The sequence below is a fragment of the Balaenoptera acutorostrata genome, chromosome 2 (assembly GCF_949987535.1).
Source record: "Balaenoptera acutorostrata chromosome 2, mBalAcu1.1, whole genome shotgun sequence".
Taxonomy (NCBI): Eukaryota; Metazoa; Chordata; class Mammalia; order Artiodactyla; family Balaenopteridae; genus Balaenoptera; species Balaenoptera acutorostrata.
In genome coordinates, this window is record NC_080065.1 from 56,655,948 (window position 1) to 56,682,247 (window position 26,300).

Below are 26,300 nucleotides of genomic sequence, written 5' to 3' on the forward strand. Positions count from 1 at the left end.
AGGGAGAGTTGGGTCACCTAGGGAGGTTTATCAAAATACGTGTGTGTGTGCATTTCCAGGCACACTTGGGAGTGCAAATCAGAATCTGCGCGTATGTGCGTTGGGGGCAGAGGCAGGGGGAACACGGAGGCTTGTGAACTTTCAGCCCCTTCTCAGGGTGAATCTCAAATGCCACCCCTAGATGAGAACTGCTGTTCTTAGGAGAGCTTCAGGGTGTGTGTAATGGCAAAGTGGGTTTCTGGATGTCCAAAGGCATGAGGGTAAATTCTCTATTTCATATTTCTTAGAATGACTTTTTAGCAAGCTTGAGTCAGACAGGAATTTGGAGACTTTTTCAGTGAGCATCTTTTCAGCAAGCCTTGTGGAGGGCGGCCCACTGCAGCAGGTGGGTGCCTGCGCTTTCTCACTAAAAGCCACCTTCTCAGGTCTGTTATTCAGTGGGCATTTCACAGCCACACTGCCTGGATTCAATCCTACCTCTGCTGTTTAAGCAGCCTGTGACCTTCAGAAGGTTATTTAACCTCTATGTGTCTTTGTTTCCTCATCCATAAAAGTATGTATGCTATTCTATCCTGGAATGTTTTGAGGATTAAATTAGTTAATATCTGTAAAATGTTTATAACAGTGCCTGGCATGCAGTAAGCTCTATGTAAGTGTTTTATTAAATAAAGCACAATGGGAATTAAGGCCCCCCTCCGACTTATTTTTGTCCGGTAGTGTTAGGCAAAAGACTGCCAGTAAGCTGAGGAAGTTCCCTTAAAGCCAGATTATTTGAGTAGCATATTCTGGGGTTGGGGGACAACTTTGTTTACCAGCCCTTCCATCAGGGGAGAGGTGTTACATAGGGCGGCTGACCCCGTATCCTTGGGTAGATCTTTCCTGTGTCCCTCCACAGTCAACACTGGTATCAGGAGGTTTCTAGGTGTGTGAGGGAGACAGACCCCACACATGTTCTGTATCATGAAGCTGAGAGAGAACTCCCCGTGCTCAGTGGCCCCTCTTCTAGAATAATCCATCACTAGAAACCTGCCCATCCTTCTCAGCATAGTATATAGGTTACTTCTCGAAACTGTGTTTTGAGACAGACAGGTATTGAGGAAAATGAAGTGGGATATTATAGATGTCCACTTAGAAAAGTTTAATCATGGGATTTCAGAGCTGGGAGAAACCTTAACAGAAAACTGATTTTAAATACCTTTGTTTGGTAAGTGAAGAACCAGCAACTCGGAGGACTTGAGATTTGCTTGTGCTCAGACTGTTTCTTCACCGTGAACCGTGGCCACAATTTAGGGTTCCCACCCACCAGGGACTGGAAAGCAAACTTTCCTTCTTCAGGGCAATACATTTGAGTGAGAAAGAGATAATGAGCAAGGGTGTGGGAGCGTTTTGTTCTATAAAGACATGAATTACAGCATCGACATCCACAGTATGGGTCATGTAAAGGATAGACCTCACAGAGTACACTTGACTTCACCCTGCTCGTCATGGTTTCTTTGAACATTTTGGGAAGCATGGCCTCAAACTCTTCTTAAGAGTTCACACTTAAAGCTGCAACCAGAGGGAAAACCTTGTCACATACCAGCACTACCAGGTTACTGAGTTTACTCAGACGAGTAATGAGACTAGTGGTGGCTTCACTGGTGGGTGTGGCAGTCCCCACTGTGGTACCTGGCAGTTCCCAAATGTGTCCATCGTCCAGTGAGACATGTGAGCAGGGCAGCTGAATTCTGTATTGTTCTCCTGACCCCGTTGTGTAGTAAGTCGGGCTCTCTGAGGGGAACCGTCGAGAGGTGGGTGGTGGCTAGCAGATTTTGCTTATGTCTTGGTGTTCCTCCTTAGAATCTCTACCTTTTCCTCTGCGATTCTGACTCCTGAGAATTAGAATCCCTGCTCTTTGACTCTTTGTGGCAGCTGACTGTCTAAACGTAAGTGACTGGGGGAAAAATATCCTAGGGTTTCCTTCTCTGTTTTTCTGCAGTAGAGGCCTCAACTTCTAAGAATTCTGGCAGGTCATTTCTTTCATCTGAATACACATGCCTTGTCTTTGAACATGTTGTTGTATAAAGTCACCTCTTCTGGGGTGAGGATGAGGATTAGGACTTTTCCATGCTTCTGTGTTGGAACATAAGACGTGCCCATAGAACATGCCAGCGACCGTACACCTCTCTTCCCAGTGGCCTTCTGGGCTCTGCTTCACCTCAGACATCACCCGGATATCTTTTGACTCATAGCATAAGGAAATTGTATGCAGATAGTTCCGTAAATACAATTGCATGAGAGGAAAAAGTTTTATTGAGTATATTCTATGAATTTTATCGGCATGTGGAAATGGGTGCTTAGCATGGAAGGGTAAATTTAAATGTTTTTTTAAAGAATGAAAATTCTAATGATAATAAATTTAAATAGGCATAATATATTGAGGGAAAGGATTTTTAAATGCCTCTTTTCTAGAACTATAAAGTAATCTTTCAAGAAATATTTGCCTATTTTGTAGATGCTTAAGTGAAATTGTTCTTCCCTATTAGAAAATACTGATTTCGCCTAGGCGTTGTGCTTTTCATTGTGCAGGAAAAATGATTTCTAACTTTTTTCGTGTCCTAGAGATCAGTGAGATTAACCTCGTGGTGACATTAGCCCTGGTTGCTGAGCTCTTACTAAACCCCGATTTTCCAATGCTGATTCTACTGTTATTTGTGGTGGAGGTATGTGCTTTTACTTAGGAAGGTCGGCTTTGAGGCAGAGGTTGTCTTTCGGATTTATTTGTATTTTTCAAAAACTGAGGAGGGCATTTTCTTGGAGAAGTTGGCACCCTCTGACCTCCCCGTGTCACTGCTGTGGAACAAATGATGTTTACTGCAGGGACAGTGGGGGACGTCCCCCTGGGCTGGCAGTGGGTCCAAGGGAGGGAGTGGTCTGCTTTCCCGGGCTTCCCTTGGCCTCTCAGCTGAGAGGATTTGCTCTGCATGGGGCGTATGAGTGAGTTCACCAGGGGTTTGGTATTTCAGGATGTCAAGCATAGTGTTTAGTATCTTAACAAATCAAGAATCAATTACCTGGGAGAATAAGCAGAAGGTTTTTTATGTCTATGATAAATTAAACTCTAAAACCAGTCCTTGTGGATTAAGGAAGCCCTTGGAAGCCGTGGAATATATTTTTTAAATGCACTTGGCATCATACACTGAAATGAAATTAATAGATCAGTACATGGTTTCATGTCTTAGGGGAACAACGGTGGCTTTTTTTAGCTGGGATTCTAAGGTATTACCAATTTGTATGTAAATGCAGTTGATTCTGGTAGAATCATGGGGAAAAATAGTGTCATCAAACATCTGTTAAAAAGCATGTTACTTAATTATTATCTTTGAGAATTCAGGCCACTTGGCTCTATTCTAATTTTCTTTTTTGCTGGAAGATGTTGGTTGGACACATCCTTAAGACCACAGCTGGGGGTGGTGATGGTGGTGGTTATATGGGGAGATACTTAAAAGGAGAATTAAAGCAAACATAGTTCAGATTGGTACTTCTCAAGGCTCTGTGTAGTCTCTTCCCACCCATGGACCTTTTATCTACTGTTTAACGTCACCTAGGCTGTGTTATGTTAAGTACCCAGGAATTGTGAATTCTATTTGTATTAAACCACAAAAGAAATTAAAACAACAAAACCATTTCCTCTCATGAAATCCCATGTAGCATGAACCAATTTAGGGTGTCCCAACAGCAGCAAAACCCTACATGGTCTAACAGTTAATGTTTTCCCCAACATCTAACAGTGCTCCCCTCTCCCCTTCAAAAAAAAAAAAAAAAAAAAGCTTGATTGACCTATAATTGGCATACCATAAATTGCACTTAAAATACACAATTTCATAAATTGACATATATATATATTCACACCTGTGAAACAGACTCCATAGTCAAGGTATTGAAATATTCATCTCCTCCAGAAGTTTCCTCTTACCGATTTGTAATTGCTACCTCCTCCCAGCCCTCACATGCCCAATCAGACAGTTACTAATATTTTTCCATCCCTAGAGTTTAGTTTGCATTTCCTAAAATTTTAAATAAATGGAACAATACCGTTCGTACTCTTTTTTGTCTGGTTTATTTCACTTGACATAATTATTTTGAGATTCAGCTCTATTGTAGCATATGTTAATAGTTCCTTACTTTTATTTCTAAGTAATATCCTATTGATGAATACACCATAGTTTGATTATCCATCCACTTAGTGATGAACATTTTGGTTGCTTATAGTTTGGGGCCATTATAAATAAAGCTGTTATACATGACTGGTAAGTTTTCTCCCAGCTTGTGGCTTGTGTTTTCAATCTCTTTACAGCATCTATTAAAGAGCAAAAGTTTTTAGTTTTGATGAAGTATAAATAATCAGTTTGTTCTGTGAGTGCTCATGGTTTTGGTGTTGCATCTAAGCCATCTTTGCCTGACTCAGGGTCACAAAAGTTTTCTCCTTTTTCTTTCCATAAGATTTATAATTTTAGATTTAAAATTTTAGATTTTTACATCTGTGATCTATTTTGAGTTAATTTTGTATATGGGTAAAATATGGATCGAAGTTTATGTTCTTGCATACAGGTATCTAATTGTTCCAGCACCGTTTGTTGAACAGACTGTTCTTTCTCTGCTGAATTTCTTTGTAGTTTTGTTGAAAATTGGTTGTCCATGTATGGGTGTCTATCTACAGACTTTCTATTCTGGTTCATGGCCTGTTTGACTTATATCAGTACCCCACTGATTTGGTTATTGTAGCTTTATAATAAGTTCAGATATCAGATAGTGTTAATCTTCCAACTTTGTTCTTTTTTTTCAAAATTGCTTGGACTATTCTAGGTTCTTTAATTTTGGAATCAGTTTGTCAATTTCCATCCAAAAAAGCCTGTTGAGATTTTTATTGGAATTGCATTAAATCTGTCAATCAATTTGAGAAGCTATGAAGAATTTTCCAGTGGTTATAACCTATCTTTAGTCTTAGGGATGAATTAGGGAGAATAATGTGTGAGTTGATACAATGTGGAGAGACTGGGATGGAATTGTCCCCCACGATATACTGATGCAGGAGGTGGCTGACCCAACCGGGGAAGGCTGAATTGAGGAATGAGTGACCACAAATGAGCAAATATCCCCTCAGAGAAGCTCAAAGAAATGGTTGGGTAGGTGATTCAGGGAGCAGGTCAGGTAATGATGTCAAGCTGAAGTCAGAGGGGACTAGCTACATTTCTTCCGGAAAGAAGACCTGCAGTGGAGAGCTCAGGCTCAGCGTAAGCGGGGATTAGAGGAGGAAGAGTATAGCCAGACAAGGTTCACGTATTCATGTCTAGTCGAGGAGAAGGCCATAATGCCTGGAAAGATTGTGATGCAGGGGACACTTGGGGGGGGGCGCAGGGGGAGGCCATCATGTGGTAAAACAATGAAGGTCAGTTCTACATTAGAACTAATTATTGGTCTAGAACAGTGGTTCTCAACCAGAGGTGATTTTGTCCCCTAAGGAGACATTTGACAGTGTCTAGAGACATTTTTGATTGTCACAACTACTTGGGGGGGGTGGGATTTCTCCTATCATTTAGTGGGTAGAGAGAGACCAGGGATGCTGCTAGCCGTCCTACAGTGTACAGGAAACCACACCGCGCCCCCCCAACAAAGACTTATCTACCCAATATGTTAATAGTGCCAAAGGTGCGACACACTGGTCTAGAAAGGGAGGGTCAGCAAAGAGGGTGGAATGAGAGTGGAGCTAATTGATTGCTCTGACGCCTCATGTCTGTATTGTCTTAAGGAGAAATACTCTGAGTTGTGACCATGCAAAGTTACCCTGCATGATCAGGAATTCGTCTTTGGAAATCTTCTTTGGACATGTTTTCAGAAGCTGCCTAAATGTGTTATCAAGTAAGGCTAGTTTAACAAAAGCATGCCTTGACTGCAAATGAAGAAATGTTGAACATTTGAGTTATTTCGCTTAAGAAGGAAGTATTTGTTTAGTCCATAGATGAGTTTATCAACTGAAATACATTTGATTGCAAGTAATAGAAAACCTAACTCAAAGTGGCTGAAAAAAATAAAGGCAATTTACCAGCTCATGTAACTAAAAAGTCCAGGCTGCTTGCAAGGGTTGATCCAGAGGTTCAGTGTTGACACAAGGACCCAGTCTCTCCCTCATCCCAGGGCAGGCTTCCTTCCTAGCTCAGAGATGGCTGCCAGCAGTTTTCATGGTTACTGTGACTACTAGAAAATTTAAAATTGTGTGGCTCCAAATTGTATTTCTGGTGGACAGAACTGGCTTAGACCATTCAGGAATTTCTGGGAATGGGGTGGAGTCAACCCCACCCAAACCACATGGCTGATACACCTATGGGAGAGAGACGGAATGGATATTGGGCAAGCCATCAAAAATGAACACTGCAGTGACTGGCATAAGCAAAGAAGGGACTATTTATTTAATGGCTACTATTTTACTACAGATGAATGTCTGGAAGTACTTCCGCTCTACTACCACTAATGAAAGCTAATATTTTTTTCTTAAATGTATTCTGAAAGTTGTAAAATTAATATAGGGTTCATAGTAACTAGTGAAACAGCACAGAGAGACACTAGGAGGAAGTAAATAATCCCCATCCCTTCCATGCCCTGTTCCCAGTCCCAATCCTGGGTGGCCATTGTTAGCCTGGTCTGTGTGCTTCCATTCCTTACTCCATGTGCATGTGAGTGTCTGCACGTCCATTGTTTTCTGGTGGTTGTTGCCGTTCTCATAATAGAAGTATCGCTCTTCAATTTGCTTTTCTCACCTTATCAGCCTTCCAAGTCACTATCTACAGATTTATCCCATTCTTTTTAATAATACATAATCTTCTATATTATAGATATTCCACATTTCATTTAACCATTTCCTCATTAATGGGCAGTCATGTTATTCCCAGTCCCCCCTCTTCCTCTGCCCCACAACAAACAATGCTGCAGTAAACATCTTTGTACCTATGTCCTTACATACTGGTCCTTTTTTTTCCCCTATAGGATAGATTCCCAGAAGTGGAATTGCTTGGTCAAACGGTATGTGTATTTTTAATTTTAATATATATTTCTAGATTCTTTTCCCCAAAGGAATAGCAAATCACGTTTGCACATAAGAATGCCCATTTCCTGCATTCTCACCAGCATTGGATGCCACTGTTCCTTTTAATTCTTGCCAATCTTATTATCTCTGATCATTAATTTACATTTTCTTCACTGACTGCCACTGATATTAAATATATTTTCATATGTTTATTGTTTATTTGAATTTCCCTTTTCTTCATTTCCTATTTATTTTCACTGCCCATTTTTCTACTTGGTAATGTTTTCCCGTCACAATTTCTGGGAGGTATTTATTGTGTTTTATCGTTACATATGTGCAAATATAGCTTTATAGTTCTTTATAGTTCTTGTCTTTGTGTATGATGTCTTTTACCAAAAGAAAATCCTTAGTTATTATTATGTTATGTTATTATTTATGTCTGTCTTTTTCTTTATTGCTTCTATTATCTGTTTTGCTTAGGACGGTATTGTCCATCCCATGGTCATACAAGTATTCTTGTAAATATTCTTCCCCATTTTTAAAAGCATTCAAATCTTACTCCAGTTTTAAGTTTTGTACATGATAAGAGGTAGGATTCTTTCTTCCTTTTTCCTCCCCCTAGATAAGCAGTTACTTAAGTCCTAGTTACTATGAGAAACTTTATTTTTCATGGGATTGAAATGTTACCCTTGTCACATATAAAGATGCCATATACATTTGTATCTATTTCTGGCCTCTCTGTTCTGATCTCTGTTTCTGTGCCAACACCATTTTGTTTTGAATGCAGTGGCTTTCTAGTGAGTTGTAATGTCTGGTAAGTTCTCCCTCACTGGTCTGCTTTTCACACTTTTCATAGGTGTTTTTAGCCATTTATTTTTTGTTTCATATTGATCTGGTTAAGTTAAATTTTAAAAGTTAAAGATGCGGAGTTTTATCTTAAATGTTTTGAAGATAATATATAATAATACATGTAAATAAAGCCAAAAAATTATTTCTCAGTTTGGGGATCTCTTTACTTGATGTTACTAATTGCAAAATATTTATTGATAACCTAAAGGTTTTTCTGTGAATTTTAGTTCTTTAAATGTGACTTTACTTTGTGATAATTGTACAATTACCCTAAGATGTGAAAATGGGGATGCAGGCATGACATATTTTAATCTGTCTAAAAATTAGATTGTAATAAAGCTAAAGTGAGCTTATAAATAATTTGTATTTCTGCTTATGTAACAAACTATAAAGTATACCCATACCTGGATTGGTTGAGGGGTGTGTAAATATGATAATATGAACAAAGAACTGTAACTGAAGTACATAATAAACTATGTGTTTTGCAATCTTTTATGATTTGGTTTTTCTAAAATTTAAACAATGTTGACTTAAGAAATTGTCACATTTGAAATTTGGGGTAAAGTTGTCTAATACTTTATGTTTTTGACAATTCTTAACATTAAGTTTATATTAATGTGATATTAACTTAATTGTTTTCCCTGACATTCTTAATAGCTTTTTTGGAAACTTTAGTTATAGTATTAAGGTAATAAATACCTTTACATTTCTCTAAAGGCATTTGAAATATTGGAGCTAAACTCTAAAACTGTTTGTGATTAAAAATAATGGTAATATTGTCTCAATACAATGAACACATATGCATTTACACATGAGGTCTGTATTTTGCTTATGAAAGTAAAGGGACATCCCCATGTAGGTTCTGCCCATGTTACTTGGTTAATTAGAAAAAAAGCCATTAATTTGTTCTATAGCCAAAAAGGAAATGATGAAATAATATATTGTGATTATTATTGAGTGATATACTTGAAAAATATAATTATGTTTTTAAAAATGAGTCAATCATGTTTTATCAAAGGTTGACACATGATATAAACTGTACTACATAAAAGGCGTATCACATTTCTCATGTTTCCTAATAAGCTGTATTTTGACCAACTCAAATTGTGTTTCCTGCACTTAAATTTTAATCATCATCAAAATAGACAAAGATGATAACATAAGTGTCTTTTTATATTTATGTTTATCAAATATTATATGATATCACTTACCTGTGGAATCTAAACAATAACACAAATGAACTTACTTACAAAACAGAAATAGACTCAAAGACATAGAAAACAAAATTATGGTTCCCAAAGGGGAAAGGGGAAAGGGGAAAGGGGGGAGGGATAAAGTAGGAGTGTGGGATTAACAGATATATACTACAATATATAAATTAACATAGATTTATTGTACAGCACAGGGAACATAACTGGCTGCTATAGTTGGGATAAGTTTTATTGGTTTCAAAACAGTTTTTTTTTGGTTTCGAAACAGTTTTTTTTTGGTTTTTGGTTGGTTTTGTTTTGTTTTTGCTAAAGAGAAGGGATGCTTTCAATAGCGTGTGGAGCTTTAAAGAGATGAACAGAACTGAAGGAACTTCTGCTGGCCAATAGTGGAAATTTAAGTGACAGAGGAAATGCTAATTATGAGCCTTTGAACAAGCTTATAATTACCATTAAGCTTATTGAATATATCTTGCAATAACCTATAATGGAAAAGAATCTGAAAAAGAATTTATGTATATGTATACATATAAATGCATATATATATATATATATATATAAACTGAATCACTTTGCTGTACACCTGAAACTAACACAATATTGTAAATCAACTCTACTTTAATTTTAAAAAAAGATATAGAGTATATTTTAAATATAATTCTGCATGTGTGTAAATTCTGTATTGTTAATTATAAAGTTGTTTTTAAGTATATGTAGGCTATCACAGGCACTTAAAATCACAGTAAGTAAACAATGAATAAGGATGTCATAAGATTCATAATAAAGGGATGTTTCTTTTATAATATGCCAAATATTTAAGCCTTTCATTTGCTCCAGGGCTGCCCGAGCTTAGACTCTGGAAGATAAAATTGTTTAAATTAGAATGGAGAACGTCTCCTTTTTCGTAAAACAAACATAACCATTTGTGACCAGGGGGTGGAGCGGCTGTAGCAGAGTCCACAGGCAATAAACAGAGTTTTTTGTTTTTGAAGCTAGAAGAACTCTAGTTGCCACAAGTGTGCCATCGTAGCCAAAAAGCCACCGTGATTTCAAGGGCTTGAAGTGATAAACTGGGAAGATATAAGCGCTAGAATAATTAAAACGTGTTCACGGGACTTAAGGAATGAGGAAGGAAATGCCCCACAACTGAAGCATTGGGTAAAAATAATCACATGTGTGGATTTAAGTGAATCAACTAAAGTTATGTTCAGCCTCTCCGCCTTACATGAAGATACTAAGCAAGTGATGGTATTACTGTGTTGGCCAAAGAACAATGATGTACCTCCAAAAGTATTTCAGGTATTATGTTCAAAGCAATATTCCTTAGGGCCAGAACCCACCTTAATTCATAGGTGTTCTTAATCTAGATCAAACTGAAGTAAAATAACCTTACGTGACGTTGTACTTTTAAAAGATGAAAAAAGTCTTACAACTAAAAATTAAAACTGAGTCAAGGTAAATATTTTGCACACATTAATTATCAACTTAAGATTTGTAAATGTTACAGATGGCCACAGTAAAATGTAACTTCACTTAATACTGTTCTAATTTAATACGATTCTCTTGTTCTTGTTAAAATGTTACCCTTGTTAAACACTACCTTCGTGTGATTGATACTATCTTAAATTGTCTCAAAATGCAATATCACCAGTTTCCTATCTTTATTTTGCCTTAATTGACTGTTAGAATATGTTAAGCCTCCGACATGTAAGAGGTAGAACAAAATATTGCTGCAGCAGATCAAATGCAAGGATGAGACTTCTTCCATATTGCTTCGCTTTGAACAGGTCTGTTGGAAGTCAGGTGTATTATCACCAGAGAAGATAAGGTTCCTTTGGAATGAAGACCCACCCTGCCCCTGGGCTCATTGCAGAAATGATAAATCAACTGTAATTGTGACCTAAGCACTTGTCCTTTCTGCTGTCAGGTCTTCTGGCCATTAAGAAATGTGTTGAGTCTTCTCTATTTATTTGCATGAAGCCACTGGGTCAGTAGTCAATGACCCTCATTCCTCAAAAGAGAAATAACTGCCTCTTTTGAGAAACCTATTGTGAGCTGGTGACATGAACCTCCAGCTGCATTTAACTTCCAGGTTAGTTATGTCAGAGGATGACTTTTTTAAATGGTACATTAAATTTGGGTGCTAGTTATTAATCCCCATAGTATTTTTATACATCTAAATGTTGATGTGTCAGTCTCCTAGAGTTTTGTAGTTTCTGCTGGCATTTAAATTCTGATGAATGAAATAACTCTTTGTAAAAAATAAAATAAAAAAAGAAAGAAAAAAATACCATTGGTCCCTTCTCCTAGTATTGGATTTGTTAAAAGCCAGCTCACTGTCTCTTAAAAAGGGATAGGACTATTGAAATGTATGAATAGAAAACTTCAAAAGTGAACCTGTCAAAGCAATAGAAAGTAAAGGTATTTTAAATATAATTGCAGTTGTATTCAGTAGTGAGAAAAAAAGTCAAAGCATTTCTCCTTAATGCCAAACTGAGGTGTGGAACATTTTGTGAGAATGAGTAGAATATTCATAGGAAGGAGGGCACCTCAGCGTTCTCCAATTTAGGACGGCTCATGTCTCCCAACCTCCCATTTATCTGACCAGGTTTCCACGAGCTCTGTTGAGACCCCTTCATTTTCATCTTCTTAGACACCCCGCCATGGAGCATAAGATCACATTTGTAGGGACACTGTGACTGAACAAACACTTTATTTTACATGGTGCTTTCAGAAGAATTCTTTTATGTCCTAGATGGCTAGGTTCTTTGGATGTCTGAACAATGAAGAATCGGAGCGAGAAATTTCTACACCAGAACCCTGGGAGCTTAACACACTTTGAAGTGGATTTCTCCCCTTTCTGGGGCCGCAGTAAAAAGTGAGGGTTTTTCATAGTCCTTGCATTGATGTCTGCAAAGCCAGATGGCTTTGTAAAATGAGCCCCAAAGCAGTATAACTGATTAAAAGAAATGCCAGGTAGTTGAAGGCTTTCCTACCCATTGTGAGCCTGGCAGAAAGAATTGTCCTCTTGCGGTCCATTAATATTGGGGAATCGCACTCTCCGTCTTTAGGGGTCAGCCAGTGACAACCGAGACAGGTGTTGGCAGCAGGAGCCTTCAAAATGAAGGCTGAAAAAAATCTCTAGCCAGCCACTGGGAGGACTGCCTCGAAAAGAAATGAAGCTGGCCAGTGAGGGAAGTAGGTGCTTGAGGGTTGTAGGTACTTTCAAAGGTTGTGGCTCACATATTTCAAGTTATCCCCTCATTCTTGGCTTCTTTTGGTTGTGGTCCTAGAACTGCATCCTCCTGAGCCCCAAAGCTTCCATTGCCTCACACCTGGGGGCGACTCCCACTCATCCGTCTTCTCTGTAGAGTGTAAATGACTCTATTGAGGATGCCCGAGCTCTTGCTTTTTTTGTTGCCCATATAGAAATCATTCTGCCCGTGTTTGTAACCCAGAGCACTGACCTTAACCTAAGAACACAGTCATATATTTCAAGTTGCTTCCAGCAGCGGAAGGGGGGTGCTGATGAAACTTGGCCTTTCAGGCAGAGGGATTCATAGACGTGACAAATTGTCCTCTGGCTTCATAACCTACCATTTGATTATTGGGAAATGGGGTTCAGAGCAGAAGGAAGGAAAAGCTCATCTTAAGATGAGCCATAAAAACCTGTCGTAAAAGAGGTAGCTGGCCCTGAGTTCAGTTGTGCTTCTATCATCAGGAAATACTTTAATCCTGCAGTGTAAGTCATATGAAAGAGATTTAAAAACCAAACCACCTCGCTCTCCATTTTCTCCCTGTTACCATGTCCTTTCATTTACTCATCAGACTTGGTGCTGATCTGCTCACAGAGTAGCAGCAGTGGAGAACCAGGGACCTGTGTTCCGCTGAAATAGCTAATTTCAGAAGAGTTTGTACATTCTGACCTCTCTGAACTTACATGGATCCTTTCAAAGAGGGAAATAATTCAGTCTAGGAGGCATTTCCGAGACTTGTTGTTGGAGAATGAACTGATATGTGGTCTATTATTGTGGTCTATTTTTTGAGTAATAATGTAGAATTTATAGTATCTTATTAAGTTAGGGCTAATTGGCCTTTGTAGAAAATAATAATTTAAGCAATACTTCTATCAATCACACAGGGAATCATTGTGGAAGAACTAGTAAACACAGGAAAAAAGACATTCAAAATTTCCCTATATCTTATCACTTAGGGAAAAGACACTTTAAAAAAGCAGAGCATTTAGCTTTCACTTGTGTCTTTTGATGCATTAAATAATTTTTCCTTCGGGTGTTTTCAGTGTTGTAGTCTTGTAGCATTTAAGAAATGGGGTAGCATTTTATTTTACTGTGAAAATTCTTAGATCATAAAGCATTGATCATTTTTCCTGATTATTTCCATTGTAGAAAAGTAGAGAAGTATGAAGAAGAAAAGTTTTCATCCATAATCTCACCTTGTAGAGAGAGTCCCCATCAGCATTTTAGTGTATTTTAGGCTTTCTTCTAAATCCTCATTCTTTGATGCGTATTGATTCTTGGAGTCCATTTTCTTTCCAGCTGGAAAGTACTTTCTGGAGCAGACCAACCATATGTGAGCTGAGTGCCCTGCTTGCCCACAAAATTTGCTGTGTCTTCCAACAGAAACAGCCAGGAGAGCTAAGCGCTGGGCTGTTTCTAATGGTCATGTATCATTGTTTAGGTTCCTGACCCACTTCCTTACTCTCAGCAATTCGTTTTATAAAATTCCAAATATTAACGTTTTTTCTACAGCTGTTGGCGGTATTTGTTTAGGTTCAGAAAAGCTCTTACTTTTTATGTGTGGGAAATCACTCTGGACAACACATTTTCATAGGTTCCACTAGTCAACAAAGAGATGCTATATATTCGTTTAGGGAATAGAACAGATTTTCTTTGCTTGGCTTTAACACTTGGGATTTTATAAGATTTCCCCAGAAACCAGCACTGTGGCCGTTCTTATCCAAGTTGTGATTTGTAGAGTGATTTATTGATCAGGGAGGGTTTCCCAGAGTTCCTCAGAATATGTCATTAGTGTAACTTTGCACATGCTGTCCTGCTGGGGTGGAGGTTCCCTAGGGCCAGGGAGTTTTGTTCCCTGCTATATCCTCCATGCCTAGAACCATGCCTGGCATGTAACAGTTGTTTCATAAATATTTTTATGTGTGTTTTAAAATCATGTAGCTCCCTTACTGTTTAATACTCTCATGGACTAACCCATTAGTTAGTTGACTGAGCGATTATTGTATTCCTACATTAAATTGTTGCAACTTCCAATAAGAATATGCCATGCTCCAAATATGGTGGTAGATGTTGGGTCCTCCACTTAATGTATTTGAGTCTAGTGCAATTTTATTTTATTGCTTGCGTTTGTCTTTTATGAAAACAGGTCAGAGTGATGGATTCATTACTGATAAATGTTTTCATGTTTTTCCAGTTCTCTGTATAAAGGAGTGCAATTACTCTTCTCCTAAATTCTAATTTGTTTGTTTTGGTTTGTTAGAGAATTTTGAGCGTAGGTGAAACAGGCTTCCGTTTACCAATTTGAATTGAGGAGTGCCAGAAATAGATAACTATTCAAAGTGTATTTCCTCTTGGTCTCGCTTGGATTCCCTACCTCACAGCTTTATTGAGGGGAGAGGGGAGGTAATGCAGTAAATAAAATAGATTATTTGTTGGCAGGAATCAGATTAAGCTATTGGCAATTGTGGTCCCCATGGTTTGAGTACATTTATCTGATAATTAGTCTTTTTCTAGATGAGGGAAAGAAAGGAAAGAGACAGAGTTTTAAAAAAAGTAACCAGTGGGTCTGTGACCAAGGAGCACTCTGATTTTAGGAGGGTTGTTTTTGTAGTAAAAGTATAAAGGCTTGCATGAGAATAAGAAACAAATACATGTTGGTGGTTACCTCTGGGAAGAGGGAGGGGAACAGATCAGGAAGGGGTGCTGGGGGTTTCAATGGTGTTTGATTTATCAAGTTGATTAGGTGATATTCAGGTGATATCGATGTTCATTCTGTTATTCCCTTCATAGATTTTATATTAAAAACAGTAAAAGATAGAGAGTGGCTATGCATAGAAGGGAGATTTCCCCCAGGTCACTTGTATCATTGAAAGATTTAGCTTTCTTCACAGCTTTTTCAGCCCCTGCCATTCCCAGCGTCTTCCGGACAGATCCTGTGATGAAAAGGCCAGGAGAGGGAAAGAAAGGACAGGTGTTACAGAAGCAGAGAAACGTGTTTGAGAGATCTTGACAAGCAGAGTACACTGAGATGGTTGAATCCTCAGAAGTGAGTGACTGCAATGCCTCTTGCTGCTTGATCCTTTACCCTCACTCTGCTTTGGCTCAGACAGTTGTTTCTACATTAAGCCAGAGGCAGTTGCGTCTCCACGCAGTTCTGTCATGGGCACAGACTTTGAAACACAGGTACTCTGTTTAGCAATGCCTGATTTCACATTATCTTGCATAGTGGTGAATGATCCTTGTTGGGAGTTGGGAGGCCCTATTAGGCGGGGAATACTCACTCTTACCCCAGCCATCAGTAAGTATTCCTGGAACCCGCAGGGCTGGAGCCCCAAGTATGTAAATGATGGTGGCTGAAAACTAAGGGCCTTGAGAAGCCACCTGAGGCCCACACAGGAGGTGGATGCTTGAGAGAAAGGAAGCATTGTGCCTGGGCCAGCAAGGTGGGTGAAGATGCTTCAGCAATGCCGCGTAATGAGTCTGCTAAGGCTGCCCGAACAAAGTGCCACAAACCGGGTGGCTTAAACAACAGAAACTTTTAGTTGCGGAAGCTAGGAGTCCCAGATCAAGGCGTGGACAGGGTTGGTTTCTCATGAGAGCTGTGAGGGAGAATCCGTCCCAGGCCTTTGTCCTAGCTTCTAGTGGCTTCTGATGCTTTAGCGCTCCTTGGCTTGTACATGCATGGCTCCCATCTCTGCCTGAACCCTCACATGGCATTTTCCCCTGTGCACATGACTTCCTGTGTCCCCATTCTATAAGGATACAGTCACACTGAATTAGAACCCTCCCTAATGACCTCATCTTAACTTGATCGTCGGCAAAGATGCTATTTCCAAATCAGGTCACATTCAGAGGGGCTGGTGGTTAGGGCTTCATCATCTTTTGGGGGACACAGTTTAATGCATAGTGCCCCTCCATTCTCATCCTCACTGCTCACATCTGGAAGGTAGATTCTACCTGTCGGCTTAAGCTTGTTGTGGTCTGTGCACTGTCTCCTCGTTTGCTCACTAATTCCTCTGAATGGGCTCCACAGCCCTGCTGCTGGAGAGAAAGGACTGCGGAAAAACACAGGGATAAGACAAGTTACTTGTGAGGGAGAGAGCAGTTGAAAGGAGCATTTGCCAGAGAACAAAGCCAGGAAGAAATAGGAGTTGCTCCTTGCTACTGTTTTCTTTTTCCTTCTATTCAGGCTCTTCTGCACACCTCATTAAAGCAAAGACTAATCTGTCAAAATCCAGTCAATTCCACTTTGATTGATGGCCAATGAATACTGTTTCTACTACATTACCTGTGAAATAGGCCTGGAAACCTCCCGCACTGTTTATAACGTTGTTTCTTTGAGAATGCGGTCTGGTGTCTCAACCTTACAGATGCACCTTCAGAGCACAGCCTAGAGTGTTGTTGAGATGAGCTGGGGAAGTGGAGCTGCCCATGACTAGAGGTCATGGCAGCTTTCTCCCTCCCACGTCAGGGTGCTTGGGGGGCGATGCAGAGGGGCACTCTGAGCAAGGGTGCTCTTCCCTGCTGGAAGGCTGTCGCCCCACTTGGCAGTGGTGTCCCTTTGGTAAACAAGGCTGGACCTTCATGTGCCTCAAGGATTCTCCTGGGAGCTGGGCTCATGCCCAGAACTAACACCAGCTAGGGCACCAGGAGAGACATCCAGTTGTATCCCCAGTATCCATGATCCCCCTTCTGCTTTACTGATAAAAGTAATTTTTGTCAGGGTGGTAAAGCGCTCAATTAAAAGAATATACTTACGAGCCACTTTCCCTCACATCTTCCCTCATATGCTATTATGCTTTGGCCAGTGAGATCTAAGCAGATGTTACTTGGGAGGTAGATGGCTGATGAAGATCCTTTTTCTTTTCTTGTACTTCCTTCTTTCTGTGTGGAATGGGTTTGTGTTGGTCAGAGTTCCAACAGCCATATTGGTCCATGAGGTAGAATGTGAGGGTAGATTACCTATTAAGGATGATGAAACTGAAAGGTAGAAGTAGTTTAATCTGATGATTTGGTAGTCATCACATCAGCTGTGGATTTTCTGCTTCTGAACCTTTTTTTACGTGAGCAAGTAATACACTATTTTGCTCAAGCCACACATTTGGGTGCAGCTGTAGCTACACAGTATCCTAAGTGATGCAGACACCCTCTCCACAGGAACCCCCCATCACTGCTCTTTAAAGTGTATCAGAAAGGGAAGGTTGGTCCAAGGATAATGAAGAAAAGAGAATTTCCTCCTAAGACCTAAAGAAGAACTAGTCTGCTGTGCCCCTGTCATCTTGTCCCCAAAGCATCTTTTATGTGAGCTGAAGAGTCTGAAACTGTGCCCCCTTTAACTGCTCCCTTATTTATTCACAACTCTCTTTCCTGATACCATAGGTGGTGTTAGTCGTTACCATTTTCTGCCCGCTAACATGTAGTTTCAGCAGCAACACCATCTTGGTAGCAAAACACTGTTTTGAGTACTTCATTGCTTTTTACCATTGTTTCAGAAAGTTGACTAGAAAACAGAGCAAGGAACATGCTGATATCGGTGATAAGATGTGTAGTGCTCATGAACTTAATGCAGTTGACACCAGAGGGAAATTATTTGTCTTTCCAAAAAGGACTAACACTTAGCTTCAATCAGACATTCATTGTTCTTAGGCCAGTGGTGTATGTATTTGACTGTGAGTGAAAAGAACAGAATTAAAGGATGTGGATTTGACACATAGCAATGTGTCACAGATTGACATAGATTTGACATATAGCAATGAAGAATAATTAGGAAATTTGGATTTTAAAAGTCCTGATTATATATTTGACTCTTTAACATGTTTTCAGGGGTGTGTGAAGCAGGAAAGTAGAAAAGTGCCTTTATATGGGGATTCACTATCTGTTTAGCGTCTGAGTCTGTGATGTAATGTAGGGAATTGGGAGGAAAGGAGGATGAGTAAGGCTGCTTTAGGACTGCACTTGTGGACCTGAAGGGAGGAGAAGCTAAGGTTTATAAAACTGCTGAGGCAGGACTGAGGTTATGTACTTGGTGTTGAGCTGGGGACCCACTCCACACAGCTGTGTAGGATAAAGAAAAGTTGTCCCAAAGCTTTCTCTATCCATCTTGAACTACTTTTGTTTCTCTGCATTTCCAGATTCACAGCTAGCCCCTAGAGATGAACATTTTCATGGAGGTCCAGATTTAAGGGAAATATAGCTTCTTAGGATTTATTTTATCTATGACAAACGGACGTCATTTTCTAAGTGTCTCATTTAACGTCACAATGGTGTGAGATCCTAAAAGATATCTACTGCTTGAGGAACTTAGAAGGCAATTAATGCCATACATTTATACTTACTTAAAAGTGTATAAAATGTATTTTCTCATGGAGTATGCTTTTCCTTATTTTATTTTTAAGGGGTTTCAAATATTTACCAAGGCTTTTAAAGGTTCACTCCTATCCTCAGTTCCCATTACTGTATTTTTGCCCCCAAACTGTCGATTTCATCAGTTTTCTTGGTATTTAGCAGGATCCTAATTCTTGAGGTGGGAGAGGAATTTCTGCATTGTTTTTGGATAAGTATTATTTCTTTAGCTAGCTAGCGAGGATGGGGGAATAGTGAAGTTCGTGAAAGGAGCCCCGCTATCTCTGATTCAAACAGTTTTCTTACCACATTCCTGATGAAGTGATAGTTGTCACTTGTAGATAAAACAGGATTGGGCATGACATTACACTGGATTTCATTTATTAACTTCTAGCTGTTAATCTGAAGCAATCTAGAAAGTTTGAAAATTATTTGTGTTTTATTTATCCATATTTTCCCTGGCCTCCATCACCAAAAATATTCAGATTATATTGAAGGCAATGTTGGTGCCAGGAAGGCATGTGTATATTAAGATACTGTAAAAAAGGGACAGCATCCAGTTTCTCAAATGCGGGACTCTAGTGACTTCCCACTGAAATTCCAGCTTGTATGGGAATACTGACACATGGTGATCCTGTTAGATGGTATCACAGGTGTTTAAAAGACATCTTGGAAGGAGCCCTGAGTCCATGTTATCTTCAGAAAATTATGGAAACACTATAAAATGAGGTTAGTATCCAGCATTCTTTTTTTTTTTTTTTTTTTCAGGGGTGGTGATAGTACGGAGACTATCTTCAAATAATAACCTAGCTGGTGAGAAATAGAACACACTGACTGCCTTCCATTAACTATCCCTTCTGAATTGCTGTACATAAAATCTTAATCAATGAGGGCTTTTTATAGATGGGTCTGTTTGTCACACTTCAATTACCTGAGAGGTTTCTGGAGATGAGTAGGTAAGAAGTCTTCATCAGGAAAAGCTCTGTCACATTTACTGGGAAAGATGACAAAACCTCTTCAGTTTTATAAGAGATTGGCCTTTTCGCTGGGAATTCTTGGGACTGGAAAGAGGCGTTCAAGCCTAGAAATGAATGTCTTGTTTTAACCTCTAGTTTCCTCACTCAGATAGCAATTTCATAAGATGCATTTTCCATAGAAGACTTTATTCTCGTATCTGGATAGTGTGATTTCAGAACTGGAGGTGACCGAGAACTCTGGGCCACCCTGCAGGTTGTGCATTTCAAGAAATAATGTAGTTTGTTTTCTCATGAAAATAAAAAGGAAAATGTGGAGAAAAAAAGAGATGAAATAAACTTGTGTTGAAATTGTGCTTGCACTTTGAATTAAATTCCCTGCATGGCTGGTTCTTATTTATGACCAGAAATGATGAAACCTTGATCTGAAAGCTGCAGTACAAACTGAATAGGCAACGAAGGTTTTCTCCGTTTTGGGGTTGATAATTAGCTATGCACGGGTCATGGGTTGACAATTAGTTCTGTTCCTCAGAGCATGTCTGCAATCTTTGATATCTACTTAAGCTATGTAAGTAATTTGCACAGTTTTTATTATGATTTTTCTGTTAATCTTTGATAGAGTGAAATTTGATATTTTCTCTATGACAAACCATGAAATTTAGTAATTAAATCCTTTTATTTATTCAAAGTCTGCACTTGGTTAAAATAAATTTCAACAAAACATTGTGTTGGGGTTTTCAAAGTATTGCTTAGTGGTTCTTTTGCAACCAGTAAACATATCTCTTCATAATTATTTCTAATCTGATAGTTTCATCCTTTAATTCTCATATAAAAATGAATCAAATACATTGGGAAGCCAGAGATTTCTTTGGCCTTTCAGAGCTTAATATGACCAATCCTTTGCATATCTCAAGTTTATTATCATTTATTACTACATTTAACCATCTGTAGATTCTGTCTATATCTCTTTAGTTGGAGTAAACCAAGTACTTATATTTCTGGTAACTCCTTATGCCTATATTGTACTTATATGCCCCTTTTATGTAGTTAAATTTCTGATGAATAAAAATATTTCAGTGATGATGAGATTTTTGTATTTTGACTCCTTGAAAGTGAGATCATGAGATTTGGAATTGTATATACTTGTATTTGAGCAAAATTTCCCCAGCCAAAACTATTAATAATAGTTGTTCCTAATTCTTTTACTGATCTAGCAAGTTATTTTCAATTTTTTTGGTCCCCACTTATTTCTTTCCTGGTTGCATGTCATCGTCTCATTTCCACTTACTAATTAAATAGAATAATTTGCCTTTTGTAAATTATTCTTATCTCTCATTATTTAGGTGTTCTCATCCTAGGAGCTGTGAACAGCTTTCTGGAATCTATGAACTCCCTGGAGTTATATGTAAACGTGTGTGTGTGTGTGTGTTTTCTAATAGCTTTCATCTGATTCTCAAGAGCCTCATTAAGAAGGCTTATTTTGGGAATTCCCTGGTGATCCAGTGGTTAGGACTCCGAGCTTCCACTGCAGGGGACCCAGGTCCGATCCCTGGTCGAGGAACTAAGATCCCTCATGCTGCGCAGCATGACCAAAAAAAAGATGGCTTAGTCTGTTTTTCTCAAAGGGACCTTTTCTCTCTACCTAAAATTTGAGCTCCCTGTGGTAAGGCACTTGGCCTCACGCTTGTTCTATAAGGAGTACAGATAGCACAGTGGCAGCTTATGGAGAATGCTGACTGATTCAGTGCTTCCCAAACCAATGTAGTTTGTGACCATGCATTTAGAAGTGTTCCTCTAAATTGAATGATGTGTAAACTTCTTTTAAAAGAGAAAAATTTTCACACCCACAATGTTGACTTAAATATATTTATTTTAATGATAATTATGTATGAAAGGAAAAGGCAGGTACAAACTTGCATTTAACAGTTTTATCACTACAACTAAAACAAATTAAAACAAATATTACAACACTGCAGAGTAACATTTAAAATGACAATATCAAGATTACATACTGCTTTGGTACCTGCTTCCTTCATTTGCTTGTGTTTTGAGTTAGCATGTTAAGCGTATGCAGTGTGAAGCTCAGGTCTATGACTTTTCTGATAAAAAGCCTTTAGTGATGGTTCCATGTTGCTCCGTGATACCATTGAGCCCTCGCTTTACTTGTGTACTTGGGCCTCTGATCTTTTCTCATTAGCTCAGGGCAGTTGAAATAGTACTACTTGGCCAACTTGATCATTAACACAGATGGAAATATGGCACTGAAACCATCGAGCAGTCTGAAATTAAAGGATAGTCATTACATAGCATCAATGAAATGTCAATAAAAAATGTTTAATGTATTAAATATTCATATTTCCCTAAGAATCATTTTTCGATTCCGCTTTGAGGAACACTGGCATAGAATATATGAAGGGCCAGAGTTGGTGCAAAGTACTTTTAGTGCGTTAATGGATATAACTTGATTTATAACTAGTCTAATTTAATATTTATACTTAAAATGAGTGAGCCTGGGTTTAATTAATCCTTGTCTTCATAATGACTTTACCGAAATAATTATTTGGACCTAAGCTTTGTGGGGTTTTGTTGCTCCTGCTGTTGCTGTTGTTGTTTTGTATTTGGCTTTGGTCATCTCTTATTCAAAATCCAGCCTCGCTTTGATCTGTCTCACCTACTGCAGGTAAACTAACCCGGCAGCCCAGGAGGGGTCCCAAGGGCGGGGTAGGGAAAAATGTCTGCAGACCAGGAGTTAATGAGTTGACATGTGGTGGACTTCTGTAGTGAGTGGAAACATGGCATGCTTGACTTGGTGATTCCCGGTTTTCTCTAAAGATTTTCCCCCAAACCTCTGTATTTGAAAACAGTAACTATAATATTTAGTTAAGATCATATGCCTTTTTTCAGGAAGTAAGTGTATCTTCCAGTCTAGTTCTGCCCCCCCACAGCTATGTGACTTTGCCTCTGTTAAAATGGGAATGATGGAAATAGGACTGTCATGAGGATTCAGTGAGATGGTGCATCAAAAATGCTCTGCATGGAGTGTGGCATATGCTAGGCACCAGTGAATGTTTGCTGACATCTAATAGAATACTAGTATGAGAAGAAAAGTGTTCAAACTATCTAATTTGTTATTCAATTTACATACAGAGTATACAGGTAAAGGTCTGAGAAGAGGCTTCCCCATTTTTCAACTTAGTCTTTAGATTTTGATACTCTGCAGTGTTTTTGGTGTAGAAGTTGGTGTACTCTTTTTTTAAAAAATAAATTTATTTATTTATTTATTGTTGGCTGTGTGCGGGCTTTCTCTAGTTGTGGCGAGCGGGGGCTACTCTTCGTTGCGGTGCGCGGGCCTCTCATTGCGGTGGCTTCTCTTGTTGCGGAGCACGGTCTCTGGACGCACGGGCTTCAGTAGTTGTGGCACGCAGGCTCTAGAGCGCAGGCTCTGTAGTTGTGGCGCATGGGCTTAGCTGCTCCGAGGCATGTGGGATCTTCCCAGGCCAGGGCTCAAACCTGTGTCCCCTGCATTGGCAGGCAGATTCTTAACCACTTCGCCACCAGGGAAGTCCTGAAGTTGGTGTACTCTTACTACTATTTCTTTTACGAGGGGAAGTACCATCTTCCAAGGTGCCTGTGGAGTCAATTATATTGTAACCTTGTAACCTCCTTGCTGCCCTCTGAATCTGCCCTTTTACCCTTTTCCAACCTAGTTATCCCTCAACTCCTTTAAATTCTCTGAGTCATCGTTCCAGTTCCGTCCTTTCTTTCCTCTCTGTCCTGGGGGACCCCGCAGCATGCCTTGCCTGCTCAGTACTTAGTATGATGCTCAATACGAATGCAGCCGTAGCTACATTTGCTGCCCTTGTTCCAGCTTTGTGCCCCTTAGTTCCCAGGTGCTTCTCCATAGACATTTTTTTCTCAGTCCTTAATTCTGAGGCTAAATTGTATTATCTCCATTTAACTGATGTGAAAACCAAGGCCCAGAAAGTTTATTTAACTTGCCCAGGGTCTCATAGCTGGTAATTGATAAAAAGAGGATTAAAACTCTGGTCTTCATCTCTCCTTTGACTATTCCCTTTATTTCTTGTTGTTCTGTTATTCTCATCTTAAAAGGAGAAAGTGTTCATTTGGGGGTCGTGCACTTGGGATAAATTTTATCACTGGGAATTTATTTATAACAGTCTGAATTCAAATTCTGTCTTTACCAATTAATAGATCCATGGTCTTGGTCAAGTGGACATGGTCATAATGGCATCCAAATCATGGGTTACTATAAAGATTAAATTAAATAATATTTAGTGATTTTTTTATGCTGCATAAATGAAATTTATTTTTATATCATTACATTGTCATGTCCTTTAATTAAATTCATCTTAATGAGCTTACATTTTTGTGAACCTTTTTATTATTTTGTCCCTCTAGAAGTCTTTTTTTTCTTTATGAGAGATGTTTTATTTTTCCCTTCCAATTTCATTAAGAAATAATTGACAAACAGCACTGTATAAATTTAAGGTGCACAGCATAATGATTTGCATGATATACATCAGGAAATGATTACCACGATACGTTTAGTGAACATTCGTTATTTTATAAGTGGAAGTTTGTACCTTTTGGCTACTTTCCTCCAATTCCCCCTCTCCCACCCCTCACCTCTGGTAACCACATATCTAATCTTTTTTTCTATGACTTTGTTTGCTTGTCTCTGAAGTATAATTGACCTACAACAGTGTGTTAATTCCTGGTGTTCAACATAGTGAGTCAGTATTTCTGTACATTTCAATACATTTCAAAATGATCACCACAATAAGTCTAGTCAACATCTGTCACCCTATGAAGATATGATATTATTATTAATTATATTCCCCACACTGTACATTTCATACCTGTGATTCATTTATTTTGTAACTAGAAGTTTGTACCTTTTAATCTCCCTCACCTATTTCTCTTCACCCCCACTGAAGCAACCACCTGTTTATTCTCTGTATCTATGACTCTGTTTCTGTTTTGTTATGTCTGTTCATCTGGTTTTTAGATTCCACGTATAGTGAACTCATAGAGTATTTCTCTTTCTCTGACTTATTTTACTTAGCATAATACTCCATGTTTTCACCAATGGCAAGATTTCATTCTTTTTTATTGCTAAATAGTATTCCATTGTATATATATACCACATCTTCTTTATCCGTTCATCTACCGTTAGAAACTTAGGTTACTTTCATATCTTGGCTATTGTAAATAATGCTGCAATGAACATATGGGTTCATATATTTTTTCAAATTAGCGTTTTCATTTTCTCTGGATAAATACCCAGGAGTGGATTTGCTGGATCACGTGGCAGTTCTCTTTTTAATTTTTTTGAGGAATCTTCATACTGTTTTCCATAGCAGCTGTGCCGATTTACGTTCCCACCAACCATGCATGAGGTTTCCCTTTTCTCCACTTCCTTGCCAACACATTATTTGTTGTCATTTTTTTTTTTAAGATTTTTTTGATGTGAACCATTTTTAAAGTCTTTATTGAATTTTGTTACAATGTTGCTTCTGTTTTATGTTTTGGTTTTTTGGCTGCAAGGCATGTGGGATCTTAACTCCCTGACCAGGGATGGAACCCGCACCCCTGCATTGGAAGGCGAAGTCATAACCACTGGACCGCAAGGGAAGTCCCATGTTGTCTTTTTGATAATAACCATTCTGACAGGTGTGAGGTGATATCTCATTGTAGTTTGCTTTGCATTCCCCTGATGATTAGTGATGGCGAGCATATTTTTAAGTGCCTGTTAGCCATCTGTATGTCTTACTTGGAAAATGTTGATTAAAGTCTTCTGCCCAGTTTTTAATCTGATTGTTTGGGGCTTTTTTGATGTTGAGTTTTATGAATTCTTTATATATTTTTGGATATTAACCCCTTATTCATATATTGTTTGCAAATGTTGTCTCCCATTCAGTAGGCAGCCTTTTTGTTTTGCTGATGGTTTCCTTTGCTGTGCAAAAGCTTTTTAGTTTGAGTAGTCCCATTTGTTTACTTTTGCTTTTGTTTCCCTTGCCTGAGGAGACATGTTCAAAAATATATTGCTAAGACCCATGTCAAAAAGCATACTGCCTATGTTTTCTTTTAGCAGTTTTATGGTTTCAGGTCTTGCATTTAATTATTTAATCCACTTTGAGTTTATTTTTGTATATGGTGTGAGAAAGTAGTCCAGGTTGATTCTTTTGCATGCAGCTGTCCAGTTTTCCCAACACTGTTTATTAAAGAGGCTGTCTTTTCTCCATTGTATATTCTTGCCTCCTTTGTTGTAGATTAATTGACCGCATAAGTAGGTTCATCCTGGGCTATCTCTTCTTTATGTTCTGTTGATCTATGTGTCTTTTTTTGGTGCCAGTACTACACTGTTTTGATTACTGTAGCTTTGTAGTATAGTTTGAAATCAGGGAGCATGATACCTCTAGCTTTGTTCTTTCTTCAGATTGTTTTTGGCTATTCAGGGTCTTTCATGTTTCCATAAAGAAAATTTAAAATTATTTTTTCTAGTTCTGTGAAAAATTCCATTGGTATTTTGATAGGGATTACAGTGAATCTATAGATTGCCTTGGGTGGAATGGTCATTTTAACAATA

General features: G+C 38.7%; 1 protein-coding gene across 7 annotated transcripts in view; it reads left to right on the forward strand.

Annotated features, from left to right (window-relative positions):
• MAST4 (microtubule associated serine/threonine kinase family member 4) overlaps window positions 1-26,300 on the forward strand; it is a 569,167-nt gene that overhangs the window by 311,263 nt on the left and 231,604 nt on the right. For 4 of the 7 annotated variants that reach the window (XM_057539992.1, XM_057539993.1, XM_057539995.1 and 1 more), the window contains one exon: window positions 7,021-7,056. The exons of the other annotated variants lie outside the window; for them this stretch is intronic. In XM_057539992.1, the coding sequence (XP_057395975.1) occupies window positions 7,021-7,056 (36 nt within the window). The remainder of the gene's footprint in view (window positions 1-7,020; window positions 7,057-26,300) is intronic. 7 annotated transcript variants of the gene reach the window in all.